General features: G+C 37.0%; 1 protein-coding gene across 2 annotated transcripts in view; it reads right to left on the minus strand.

The window, feature by feature from the left end:
- ITGA4 (integrin subunit alpha 4) overlaps positions 1 to 12,560 on the minus strand; it is a 91,723-nt gene that overhangs the window by 58,583 nt on the left and 20,580 nt on the right. The window contains exons 3-9 of one of the 2 annotated variants that reach the window (XM_068969172.1): positions 7,346 to 7,452; positions 7,121 to 7,250; positions 4,759 to 4,826; positions 3,348 to 3,477; positions 1,960 to 2,045; positions 1,273 to 1,335; positions 1,043 to 1,180 (exon numbers count right to left, since the gene is read on the minus strand). In XM_068969172.1, coding sequence (XP_068825273.1) covers positions 1,043 to 1,180; positions 1,273 to 1,335; positions 1,960 to 2,045; positions 3,348 to 3,477; positions 4,759 to 4,826; positions 7,121 to 7,250; positions 7,346 to 7,452 — 722 coding nt within the window. Of the gene's footprint in view, positions 1 to 1,042; positions 1,181 to 1,272; positions 1,336 to 1,959; positions 2,046 to 3,347; positions 3,478 to 4,758; positions 4,827 to 6,462; positions 6,495 to 7,120; positions 7,251 to 7,345; positions 7,453 to 12,560 lie in introns of those variants that run through there. The other variant, XM_068969173.1, reaches the window with a different exon arrangement.

The following is a 12,560-nucleotide window of genomic DNA, read 5'->3' on the forward strand; positions in this document are numbered from 1 at the left end:
TATTGCTCTTAAATCAAAGATATAGGCCAAGAAGACCCCATTAAGGCCCTATCAATTCTTTCTTTTGATTTGATGCCAAGAAGACAGACTGGCAAGATAAGGTCAGTAGAGTGCCCTAAATTGAATTGTCAAGTGGTAAAATTCTACTCCAAAATACCCCTAGAATTGAAAACTCAATCATAAGCAAGTAAACACTTATTTCTACAACTACTACATCTGCTTTGGAATAAACTACATCTGTTTTACATTCTTACCAGGAATATAATCTATATGAATTGTGCGAATTAATATCTTATCAGAACACATCTTGCTTTCAACTGTTTTCAAATCAAGAAATTAAAAACAGTCCATACTTTATCTTCTATGTCTAGTAGTGCTTTATAATTACCAAATTATATGGGGACATTCCCCATCAAACTAATAGGACATCCACATTTTTAGGGCCATATAAAATCATTCTTTCAAATTAGAGTTGCACAATGCAACTGGAAGAAACTGCAACTCCCTGGGTGAACACATACAAGCTGTGTACAGAGAAACTCCAGATAATTGATCTCATACTTTCAAGATATCAAAATGGGGCAACAGCCCATTCATCATGACATCCCATTTCATTTTTAAAGCATCAGTGTAATATCACAATTTTTACTTTTATCAGTAGAGTAAGCCTAAAAAAATTTATAGTCTCTTTTTTTGGACTCAGAGGGAGAGGGAGAGGGTGGGATGATTTTGGAGAATGGCATTCTATCATGTATACTATCATGTAAGAATTGAATCGCCAGTCCATGTCTGGCGCAGGACACAGCATGCTTGGCGTTGGTGCATGGGGATGACCCACTGAGATGTTATGGGGAGGGAGGTGGGAGGGGGTTCATGTTTGGGAACACATGTAAGAATTAAAGATTTTAAAATTAAAAAAATAAATAAATAAATCTAAAAAAATTAAAAAAAATTTATAGTCTCAGAACTTTGGAGTAAGTAGAGCAACAGTTATGATCAAAATCCCATAAACAGCTTCCAATCTGCATGCAGCCAGACTTACAGAACCAGAGTTGATGTACACAAACACTCTTCCTTCTTCCCTGATGGTGCTCTGCATGGGAGCTCCCACGAGTAGGTCTGAGAAGCCATCTGCGTTGAGGTCCACGGCACAGATAGATGCTCCAAAATAAGACCCAAGCTGCTCCAAGGCAAACCAGATCCAGTCATTGAGAAAAAAGCAAGAGTTACTCACCAAAGCCCTCAGTGATACCAAAGTTAGAGACATATTACCTTTTTACCTTTCATTTCATGTAAGATATTTAGTTCTTTTGCATCAATGCTGAATATGTAAGCCTGCAATGGGAAAAAGAATTAGGAAAGATTAGATGTTTCTCACATTAAAAACATTTCATTCAAAACATTAATTTTCATAACTTGTAATTGCTCAAATATATTTTTAAAAATTTCATTTCAGAGTGATACAAAAGGTTTAGGGAACCAAGCTCTCAGGAACAATCCTACTGTTCCTTCAGAGAGAACACAGAAAATGTTGTTTGTCTCAATTTTCAAAGTAAGGTTCATGTAATAATGTAACAAAAACTAGAATGCGAAGGAACGTTTTGTTCTTTCTAGTCTTACCACAACTGTACCAGGAATGTAGCTGCCTCAATTTCTCTTCAGCTATAAACTTGTTAACCATAAATGTATTCCTTGGAATCTTGAGAAAATTCTATCTCAGAAACAGTTACTCATAAGAAAGAGCCTTGTTTAACTTGTGTAATCTTCCTGAAAGCTTTTCTGCTCAATTTTATCTAAAAGCCACATGACTTTCACCAATCTTACCACTAAATGTACAGTGCTCATCATTTCCAGCTTCACTGCTGAGAAATTTTGCAGTTTGTCTTTTAACTTCTTATTCTCTCATGCAATCTATTTGAACCATTTTGAAGGAATAAATTTTAAAAATGTAATTCTTACTTTACCAATCTGTTCGTGTTGAGGGGCTCCTCCAACGACCTCAGTACTGTGCTGACTGAGAAAATGACCAGCTCCAACTGAATAGCCTTCAAGAAAATGGATGGAGGTGTGAGAATCATCATTCGGAATGGGTGAAATTCATTGTCATAAATCTACTTACAGAATTAATCATAAATCCATTTGGAATTAAATTTTAAGACTGAATTCAAAATGACTACACTAAATAGAGTCAGACACAACTTAGCAACTAAACTACCACCAATATGGCTTATATTTTTACATCTTAGAAACTGAAGCTAGCACCTTTAAATATGCTTTGTGAGTTTCTGCAGTAGCAGGACATGCTAGTTTCTAAGATTACAGCAGAAACTTTAGTGTAAAATATACTATTTTGAACTTCATGTAAAAAAATCTTCCTAAACTTCAACTTTTCTTGCCCTGAAACCTTTCTATTATGATAAAATTGTATGACTATAGAAAAGGTAAAATATTCTTATTTTATTATGTGATAAAAGACATAAACTGTTAAATTTTTCATAATGCTTCAGCATATCCTTCACCCTTCAACAAGTAAATGCTGAATTGTAAATGAACTTCCTCTGTTTTAAAATAAATTCTTTCTGCTTGAAGAGGGGGAAAATCTTGGTTTTTCTTATTATAATTATTTCTGAGTATAGGCTGTTTACATTTAAGGCAGGTTTAAACAAATCTGTATATCCTAAGAAGCTATAGGAAAAGCATTCCTTTTATTATGACAAGGGAATTAATGACAGAAAAAGATCTTAACTTTCTATAAAAATAAGGACTATAGATCATTCTACTGCTGACTTATTAAATAATAATAAGAAGAAGGATAAAAATAGTTATGCTCTGGGGAATATTCTAAGAGCTTCTAAGGCCAAGGTCAATGAGCTGTTTTTGGACGCATACTCTTCACAGTACTACCCATCTGTCCACAATGCTCTCAGTCGCATTGACTTTCAGCTGGTCCTTAAGGAAACTATATTTACTCACCCACATGATTAAATGAGTTATTCATGTAGAATATTTACAAAAGCTCCCAGGAGATGGCAGGCATTCAATAGATGCTACCTTTATAATAACAAGTTGACTGCATAAAAATATAAGCTTACAAGTGATTTACTGCAAGAGAATAAATTAAACCAGGAGTTCCAACCTAAGAATTATATATGGATGATAATAGTTACATATGTAAAATATTAAGTTAACTAAAGTTTCATAGATTATAGCCTTAAAGAGGCAGTTTCTGAAATGGCTTTTTAGTTACTACTGGCCATTTTGGTCTTTTGAGGATATAATTTCCCTTATTTATAATTACTAGTATCTGTAAGGTAGAGATCATTCAAGTCTGTCGATTTTTACAGTACCTAAATAACTTCCAAATTTTACTTGGTTGTGTTTGTCTAAGAAAGCCTTGTATTTATTTGTAGTCATATTGTATACAAAAAGAGAGCCAGTCCAATAGAATGATCCTGGAGCTCCCATCACAATTAAATCCTGTAAGAAAAAGAAAATATATCATCATTTAAAAGTTTAATCTCGCCACCCGAAACCTCCTCCAGATATACACGTTAAATAGTGACAAAAATAATTTTCATAAATTTCTGAAATATAAGCATTTAATGGGTTTAAAAGCATACCCCCAAAAGCCAGAGAAGCTAGTTAGTGAATTTTCATCTAAAATGAGAATCTCAGAGAAGAAATGCTGAAACTCTCACTTCACACTCATTACCGGACTTTACAATCAAAGGCAGAATCATTGAACACTAGAGTAAGCTGTGGGGAAAAAGGCAATATGGTTTCTATTAAAGTAAATCATATCTGAGTAATTCATTAGCGCTCATTACAGAGATAATCATGTGCTGCCAAAGAGTAAAAAATGGACTTAATTTATTTCAATTTGCAAAAAGTCAATGACTAAGTTCCTTAATAATGTTAGCTGGGAAAAATATAACTCAAAAGAAACTGGGACATATTTGATGATAATCGTAGGAATTTAGAAAAAGGAAACAGAGGAAAGATTGGAATGAGTAGACATATTTGTCTGGTGAAATATGAAAACTTTCAGCAATTAAATCTATTTGACATTTCTGAATTTCCTAAATGATCCAAACTTTGAAAAAAGAGGTCAATTTAAACATAAAGCAAGGAAGAAAGCATTATTTTTCCATACTAGGCAAAATTTATGGAAATTATTAACCTAAAATTTGATACAGCCTTGCTACATAGATTTAGAAAGCATTCGTAACTTCATAAGGGGTTACTCAGAGAAAGTGGGAGGTTTAGGAGTTGAGTAAAACTGTATATGTGATAGTGTTAGAAAGAAAATAATAGTTTGGGAACATATCTTATTTAAGAGGATATTATCAAGTTCTTAAATCTCCCAATTCTCATACTTCTAATGAAAAAGATTAACGTATATGCTCTGCCCCAATTAGTAACTAAAAATAATATACTTAGATATTTTCAGTGCTTAAATTAACAAATGACTATGGCTATTTTTTGATTTCTGTTAAATTCTTAATGAAAGTAACTTTCTTTAGTGTAGACTTTTAATTGGTCTTGGGTGACACAGCCATCTAAATATTACTATTTTATCAATACATGTGCTGAATATCAAGTGGTAAAAATTAAGTTGTAATATACTCATATTTAAGAGATATATTATCTGACTATTATTCAATCTTTATTTCAAAACATAATATCAGTCTTCTAAGTCTTCAGAAGAATTAAAATTCTATATGTAAACATCTATAGCAACTATTTTTGGACTATTACCTCTGTGTAAAAACTAGATATTCCAGCTTGACATGACGCAAAAGTCTCTCCAAATTGTTTCACAAAATCTAAAATAAAATAGAAAAACAACTAAGATTTCATTTTAAAATAAAGACAAAATCTGCATAATTTTGTTTATATATAAATCCTTATAAGTATGCCTTTAAGATCTCTTTTACAATAGTATTATTTTAAAAATTAGTAAGTAGTAAAATTTAATGTCACAAATCTCTTCCATGTTGATCTTCAAAATATCCCTATGAAATAGCAATAGAGATATCTATGCAGTCTCTTTCTCAGGGGAAGAAAAGCAACATACAAAAAGTTGTCAGGGGAGCATCTAAGAGGTAGGATTTATGGCTTCCAGTTCAGGCTTCCATTTAAAATAAGCCTCCTAGATCTTGCCCAGCTGAAAATAACAAAGTCAAGGTTTGCATGGAGATGGAGGGTCTCTTCTCACAAATCCCCCATGAATGTGTGCTTTGTGAAACTTACTATGGGCACAAAGCTTGCTTTTCCTGAAGAACTGACATAAGTAAACAGAGGACCACATCTTTGTTTCGCTTTTGCTAACCAGAAATGCTGAATAAATTGCTAAGTCATTTATAATTACCACTCCTTGTCATGCTTTTTAATTCCTTTTTCTATTTTCCCTGCTCCTATATATTTTTTAAGTTTAATTTTTAGTTGTCTTAGGTTTCTGCCATCATGTTTTTTTTCCCCCCCCATAGGATGTGGCTAAGTGTGTGTGTATGTATATATATATATAAGTATATATATATATTTGTAGAAGTGCACATTGTCATCCATGGACATCATCAACCCTTGCATAAAGTTACCCAGAAAACACATGAAAAAATGTACTGGACCAAAATCGACACCAAAGGAGGCACCAGCCATTTAATGAAGGAACCAGCCAGTGGCAGGACAAGACCTGCAGCACCTGAAGCATTCAAGTGCATCATCTCACACGGTTAGAACAGTCAGAAGTGGTTGCTGGGTCAGTTAAAAGCGCCAGACATGGGGCCAGCTAGATGGGGACGGATGCTGCAGTTGAAGGGTATCTTTAGCTTGCACCTGTACTAGATTGTCAAAATAGATTTTTTCAGCCTATACAGCTAATTCCTATCATCGTACTTTTGTGCACTTGATTTTGAAGGAAACTGAGATCAGCAAGGGGAAAGGCCTCATCTGGACTGGAGCTTATGACTCAGGCTGGCCAGTATGCATTATAGAGAGACTGAAGACCTCAAATGACCATGAGGGCCTCCACACTCAATCAGAGAGAAATGTCCCAACTGTGAAATATTTTAAAATGTTAACCATAAACTATTATGAAACATGGGACAATAGCTAGAGGAAGTTTTACTGCAACTAAGAAATTAAAATCCACCTTTTATCTTCTTGGCATTCAAAGACAAATTAGGAACACAGATGATATGACCTCTGCTATGATGTCAAATTCCAGGCATGAAAGAGGCCAGTATTAATAGAATCAATGCAATTTGGCTACACGCTCCAAATTTTGTCAAGTTAATAGAAATTTCCTTTGGACACTGAGGTAATCATTTTGGTTAAAAAAAAACTGGAAACTGCCATTCACGTATATTCTTTCTAAAGACACATTTTCAGAATTTTAGTTCTGTTGCAGGTATCATTTCTTCAGTGTTCTGTTGACATTCAACTCCAACTGCTTGTCTCAGTTTATGTCCTGGCTCTGTATGCACTAATGCTACCTATGACCTAAAATTTTTATGGGAAAGACCTTTCAAACTTACATTAGCAATTTCTTGCAGTTTCAAAGAAAATAAGTGAATTCAAGGGGTGGGGTGGGGGGGAGACATAGTGAGTGGAAAAGATCTGCCCACATTTATATTTAAAATTTTTCTAAATCTTGTTGGAAGTTAAAGATAAAGCAAGAAACAATTTTCTTCCTTCTAATCAGATTTTTCAATCTATTTCATAATTTTCCTGAGTTGAAAATATATTTAATGTTAAAATGGAAAATTATCAACTAGATGCTAGAACTATTCAAATGAATAGTTTGCAGAATTCCTGGCTCCAAAAAACCACAGTTGCTGTTCAGTCGCTCAGTCGTGTCTGACTCTTTGTGACACCCATGGACTGTAGCACACCAGGCTTCCCTGTCATTTACTATCTCACAGTTCATTTTTGAAAATTGAAACTGCAATTGGATTAGCAAAAAAAGAAAAAAGGAAATAATAATATGAGACATTAAAGAGAACATAGCTATTTTCAAAGATCCTCCCACCGCTAACCAAGCATCCAAAATTGAAAAAAAAAAATTTAAAGGCATTCACATATTTATCTTGATCCAGTTAATATCAAAACCATGCCTTACCTTGATAGCATGGAGCTATTCTTTTACTCAGTTCTGTTCGTAAATCAGAAGGCATTCCATAGCAAACACCCGTGGGGAGCTTAGACTCAGTCCTTATGTAAAATATATTTTTCCATCTATGCCCACAAGTCTGAATAAAACATAAAAGTAGACCAAATGATGTGAAAGTCTCACCCAGGGTATCTGGTTTCACGATGTGATCAGGGAACTATCCCAACAACCTACCACAATGGAGCCGTTTTCTCCAGGCTGTCTGGAAAGCGTGACCCCCAGCCATTGATTATCTCTTTCTTCCAAGCAAGTCTTTCCACAAGGATCTCCAAAAGGGCTACCTACAGCATTGGAAAATAATTTTATCAGCAGTTATCTTGAAAACAATGTTATTCTGCAAGAACAGAGAAAACAAGCATGCATGCTTATCCCCAGTGTTTTTTCCTCCAGCTTCTGTGGAATACCGTCTTTCCCTGCTTCCCTGTCATCATATATTTGGTGCACATTGTGGGGGTAACCATGAGTTACTCTGTGCTAACATAATTGCTCTCTCACTGTGATTTTTGTTTGTAGAAAAGACCTCTGATTGGTAATACCAAGAAGAGATGGCCTTGATATAGGAGATAGCTTACCAGCATGACGAAGAGAGGGGAAGCCAGTTTAAACCAACATGGGCTGTGCAAGTTTAACTGCGTTATGTAATGCTTGGCAAAGAATGTGCACCTTTGTTTTGATCATTTATCTAGCAACGCAGGCAACATTACCAGAGCACTTTCTAAAATGTTTCATGTATTGAGACACTAAGAATAGAAGGACCACAATATGCTCCTCAACATTTAAGTCACAGTTTGTTGAAGCTGGAAGATGGTGACTGTGGGAAGCGGCTGTATATAATTAACATACTAATAATGCCTACCATTTTAAACAAACTGCCCTATGGTTTACAGTTAGTGGAACTGCGATGTTTTCAACAAAGAAAAAAGACTTTGAAAAACTGGATTATCTTAGTATAGAAAAAAACTTCAGAAGGCACTTTGACAAAGACATGAATAGCCAGAAAGCCAAAAATAAAATATTACACATAAGCAATACTTCTAAAACGTACAAAAAAAAAAAAAAAGTGATATTCCCAGTGACTTTTTCCTTATTTTGTTAAAATGACTTCTTTGCTTTATGGCTGGGATCCCATATTAACTGTGATTTCAAGTAAGTGGTTTTGGGGGAGAATAAGATGCGGCATATTAAGATTCCTTTTGCTGCGTATTTCCACACACTTCACATGCAACGTGATAGGTCCATTCCACTTGAACTTACTTCTAAAGGCAGATAAATACATTTGCATCAATTTGACTGGATAAAGACATGGAACTTGAGTTTTTAAACTTAATTTTAGTACCAAATTTCATTCATTGATAGGTGCCATACTCTAAATCATTAGGCACCTATCACCTTAACCCCTAGATAAAGCTTCCTGGGCAAACTCAGAATACTTACACAGATAATGTAGTATTGGAAAGTGAAATTATTTGCAGTAAGTCTCCTGGGTAAGAGAGAATTTAAGGGGTGTAGAAAGATATTTGTGTATACATTGTATACATTTGTTCATTCTCTACCATGAAGTTCAGGACAAACCAACCCTCTGACATAGCTTAACTGAAAAAGATTCTTAGCCCCTTCTCTGGAGATTGATTTCATAGGTCTAAGGGAGGCCCTGACTACCCAGGTGTTTTTCATGATCTGGAACACCATTACTGTGCTATGTGGATCATCTTTTTTTGGCCGAGTTTCTTGCAGAATAGTAATGGCAACTCCCACCTCCTGGTAGTGCCTGCCAACAGCGTGAGACAGAAGACGACGACTAAAGATAGGTCTGGAAAAACAAGGCTGGGCTTCATTAGCAATGGCTACTTGGAATGGGCTTCCCAGGGGGCTCAGTAACAGAGAGTCTCCCAGCCAATGCAGGAGACATGGGTTCAACCCCTGGGTCAGGAAGATCTCCTGGAGGAGGAAATGGCAACCCACTCCATTATTCTTGCCTGGGAAATTCCCTGGTCAGAGGAGCCTGGTGGGCTACAGTCCATAGGGTTGCAAAAGAGTCAGAGGTGACTTAGGAACTAAACAACAACTTGAAATGGAAAGGAGCCTAAACCTTGATCAAGGATGGAAGCATACGGTTTCTCTATTCAAGTTAATAAAGAAAAGAAGGGACAGGGGGAGGGAAGGAGAGAAAGACAATTATATTGTAGCATCGAGTGGGTCAAGTCTAACAAAGAAAGTTGTTACTACGGCTACATTATGTCCATGTAATTGAAAGGAAGTGAAAGAAAAACAAACAAGACATTTTAATCTTCATTATGATACAAATGTTTGACTTTTTACTAAAACTTCTATTTTTTTAAATTAATGTCAAAAATAGATGATAAATGGTGGATTCATCTACTAGAAGCTGTGGTGGCAAGCACACAGAACTGTACAAAAAAGTTCCTAATGACCTGGATAACCATGATGATGTGAAAACTCACCTAGAGCCAGACATTCTGGAGTATGAAGTCAAGCGGGCCTTAGGAAGCATTACTATAAACAAAGCTAGTGGAGGTGGTGGAATTCCAGCTGAGCTATTTCAAATTCTGAAACATGACACTGTTGAATTGCTGCACTTATGCCAGCAAATTTAGAAAACTCAGCAGTGGCCACAGGACTGGAAAAAGTCTGTTTTCACCCCAATCCCAAAGACGAACAAAACCAAAGAAAGCTCAAACTGCCACACAATTGTGCTCATTTCAGCAAGGAAATGCTCAAAATTCTTCAAATTAGACTTCAACAGTACATGAACCAAGAACTTCCAGATGTACCAGCTGGATTTAGAAAAGTCAGAGGAACCAGAAATCAAATTGCCAACATCTGTTGGATCAAAGAAAAAGCAAGAGAATTCCAAAAAAACATCTCCATCTACTTCATTGACAACAGCGAAAGCTTTTGACTGTGTGGATCACAACAAACTGTGGAAGATTCTTAAAGAGATGGAAATACTAGACCACCTTACCTGCCTCCTGAGAAACCTGTATGCAGGTCAAGGAGCAACAGTTAGAACTCTACATGGAAAAATGGACTGATTCCAAATTGGGAAAGGAGTATGTCAAGACTATATATTGTCACCCTGCTTATTTAACTTACATGCAGAGTACATCATGCAAAATTCTGGGCTGGATGAAGCCCAAGCTAGACTCAAGATTTCTGGGAGAAATATCAATAACTTCAGATATGCAGATGACACCCTAATGGCAGAAAGCAAAGAGGAAATAAAGAGCCTCTTGATGAAGTTGAAAGAGGAGAGTGAAAAAGCTGGGTTAAAACTTAACATTCAAAGAACTAAGATCATAGCATCCAGTCCCATCACTTCATGGCAAACACATGGGGAAAAAATGGAAACAGTGACAGACTTTATTTTCTTGGGCTCCAAAATCACTGCAGATGGTGAATGCAGTCATGAATTTAAAAGACGCTTGTTCCTTGGGAGAAAAGCTATGACAAAACTAGACAGCATATTAAAAAGCAGGGACATCACTTTTCCAACAAAGTTCCATACAGTCAAAGCTATGGTTTTCCAGTAGTCATGTATGGATGATAGAGTTGGACTATAAAGAAAGCTGAGCACCAAAGAATTGATGCTTTTGAGCTGCAGTGTTAGAGAAGACTCTTGAGAGTCCTTTGGACTGCAAGGAGATCCAACCAGTCCATCCTAAAGGAGATCAGTTCTGGGTGTTCATTGGAAGGACTGATGCTGAAGCTGAAACTCCAATACTTTGGCTACCTGATGCGAAGAGCTGACTCATTTGTAAAGACCCTGATGCTGGGAAAGATTGAAGGTGGGAGGAGAAGGGGATAACAGAATGAGATGGTTGAATGGCATCACCGACTCAATGGAGATGAGTTTGGATAAACTCTGGGAGTTGTTGAGGGACAGGGAAGCCTGGTGTGCTGTGTTTCATGGGGTTGCAAAGAGTTGGACACGACTGAGTGACTGAACTGAACTGAACTTTGAGACCCTACGGACTGCAGCATGCCAGGCTTCCCTGTCCATCACCAACTCCTGGAGCTTGATCAAAATCCTGTCCATCAAGTTGATGAGGCCATCCAACCATCTGATCCTCTGTTGTCCCCTTCTCCTCCTGCCTTCAATCTTTCCCAGCATCAGGGTCTTTACAAATGAGTCAGCTCTTCGCATCAGGTAGCCAAAGTATTGGAGTTTCAGCTTCAGCATCAGTCCTTCCAATGAACACCCAGGACTGATCTTTAGGATGGACTGGTTGGATCTCCTTGCAGTCCAAGGGACTCTCAAGAGTCTTCTCCAACACCACAGTTCAAAGGCATCAATTCTTCGGTGCTCAGCTTTTTTTATGGTCCAACTCTCACATCCATACATGACCACTGGAAAAAACATAGCCTTGACTAGATGGACCTTTGTGGACCAAGTAATGTCTCTGCTTTTTAATATGTTGTCTAGGTTGGTCATAACTTTCCTTCCAAGGAGCAAGTGTCTTTTAATTTCATGGCTGCAATCACCATCTGCTGTGATTTTGGAGCCCCCCAAAATAAAGTCTGACAGTTTCCACTGTTTCTCCATCTATTTGCCATGAAGTGATGGGACCAGATGCCATGATCTTAGTTTTCTGAATGTTGAGCTTTAAGCCAACTTTTTCACTCTCCTCTTTCACTTTCATCAAGAGGCTCTTTAGTTCTTCTTCGCTTTCTGCCATAAGGGTGGTGTCATCTGCATATCTGAGGTTATTGATATTTCTCCCGGCAATCTTGACTCCAGCTTGTGCTTCTTCCAGCCCGGTGTTTCTCATGATGTACTCTGCATATAAGGTAAATAAGCAGAGTGACAATATACAGCCTTGACGTACTCCTTTCCTGATTTGGAACCAGTCTGTTGCATGTCCAGTTCTAACTGTTGCTTCCTGACCTGCAACAGTTTTCTCAAGAGGCAGGTCAGGTGGTATGGTATTCCCATCTCTTTCAGAATTGTCCACAGTTTATTGTGATCCACACAGTCAAAGGCTTTGGCATAGTCAATAAAGCAGAAATAGATGTTTTTCTGGAACTCTTTTGCTTTTTCAATGATCCAGTAAAGAGGTGGACACAAATGACTGACTGAACTGATGTACTGATGTGAAAGCTGGACCATAAAGAAAGCTGGGCATTGTAGAACTGAGGTTTTTGAACTGTGGTTCTGGAGAAGACTCTTGAGATTCCCTTGAATAGTAAAGAGACCAAACCAGTCAATCCTAAAGGAAATCAACCTTGACTATTCATTGGAGGGACTGGTGTTGAGGGCTTCCCTTGTGGCTCAGATGGTAAAGAATCTGCCTGCAATGTGGGAGAGCCGGGTTTGATCCCTGGGTTGAGAAGATCTCCTGGAGAAGGTAATAGCAACCCACTCCAATAT

Source organism: Capricornis sumatraensis, chromosome 3 (genome assembly GCF_032405125.1).
Source record: "Capricornis sumatraensis isolate serow.1 chromosome 3, serow.2, whole genome shotgun sequence".
In the NCBI taxonomy this organism is placed as follows: Eukaryota; Metazoa; Chordata; class Mammalia; order Artiodactyla; family Bovidae; genus Capricornis; species Capricornis sumatraensis.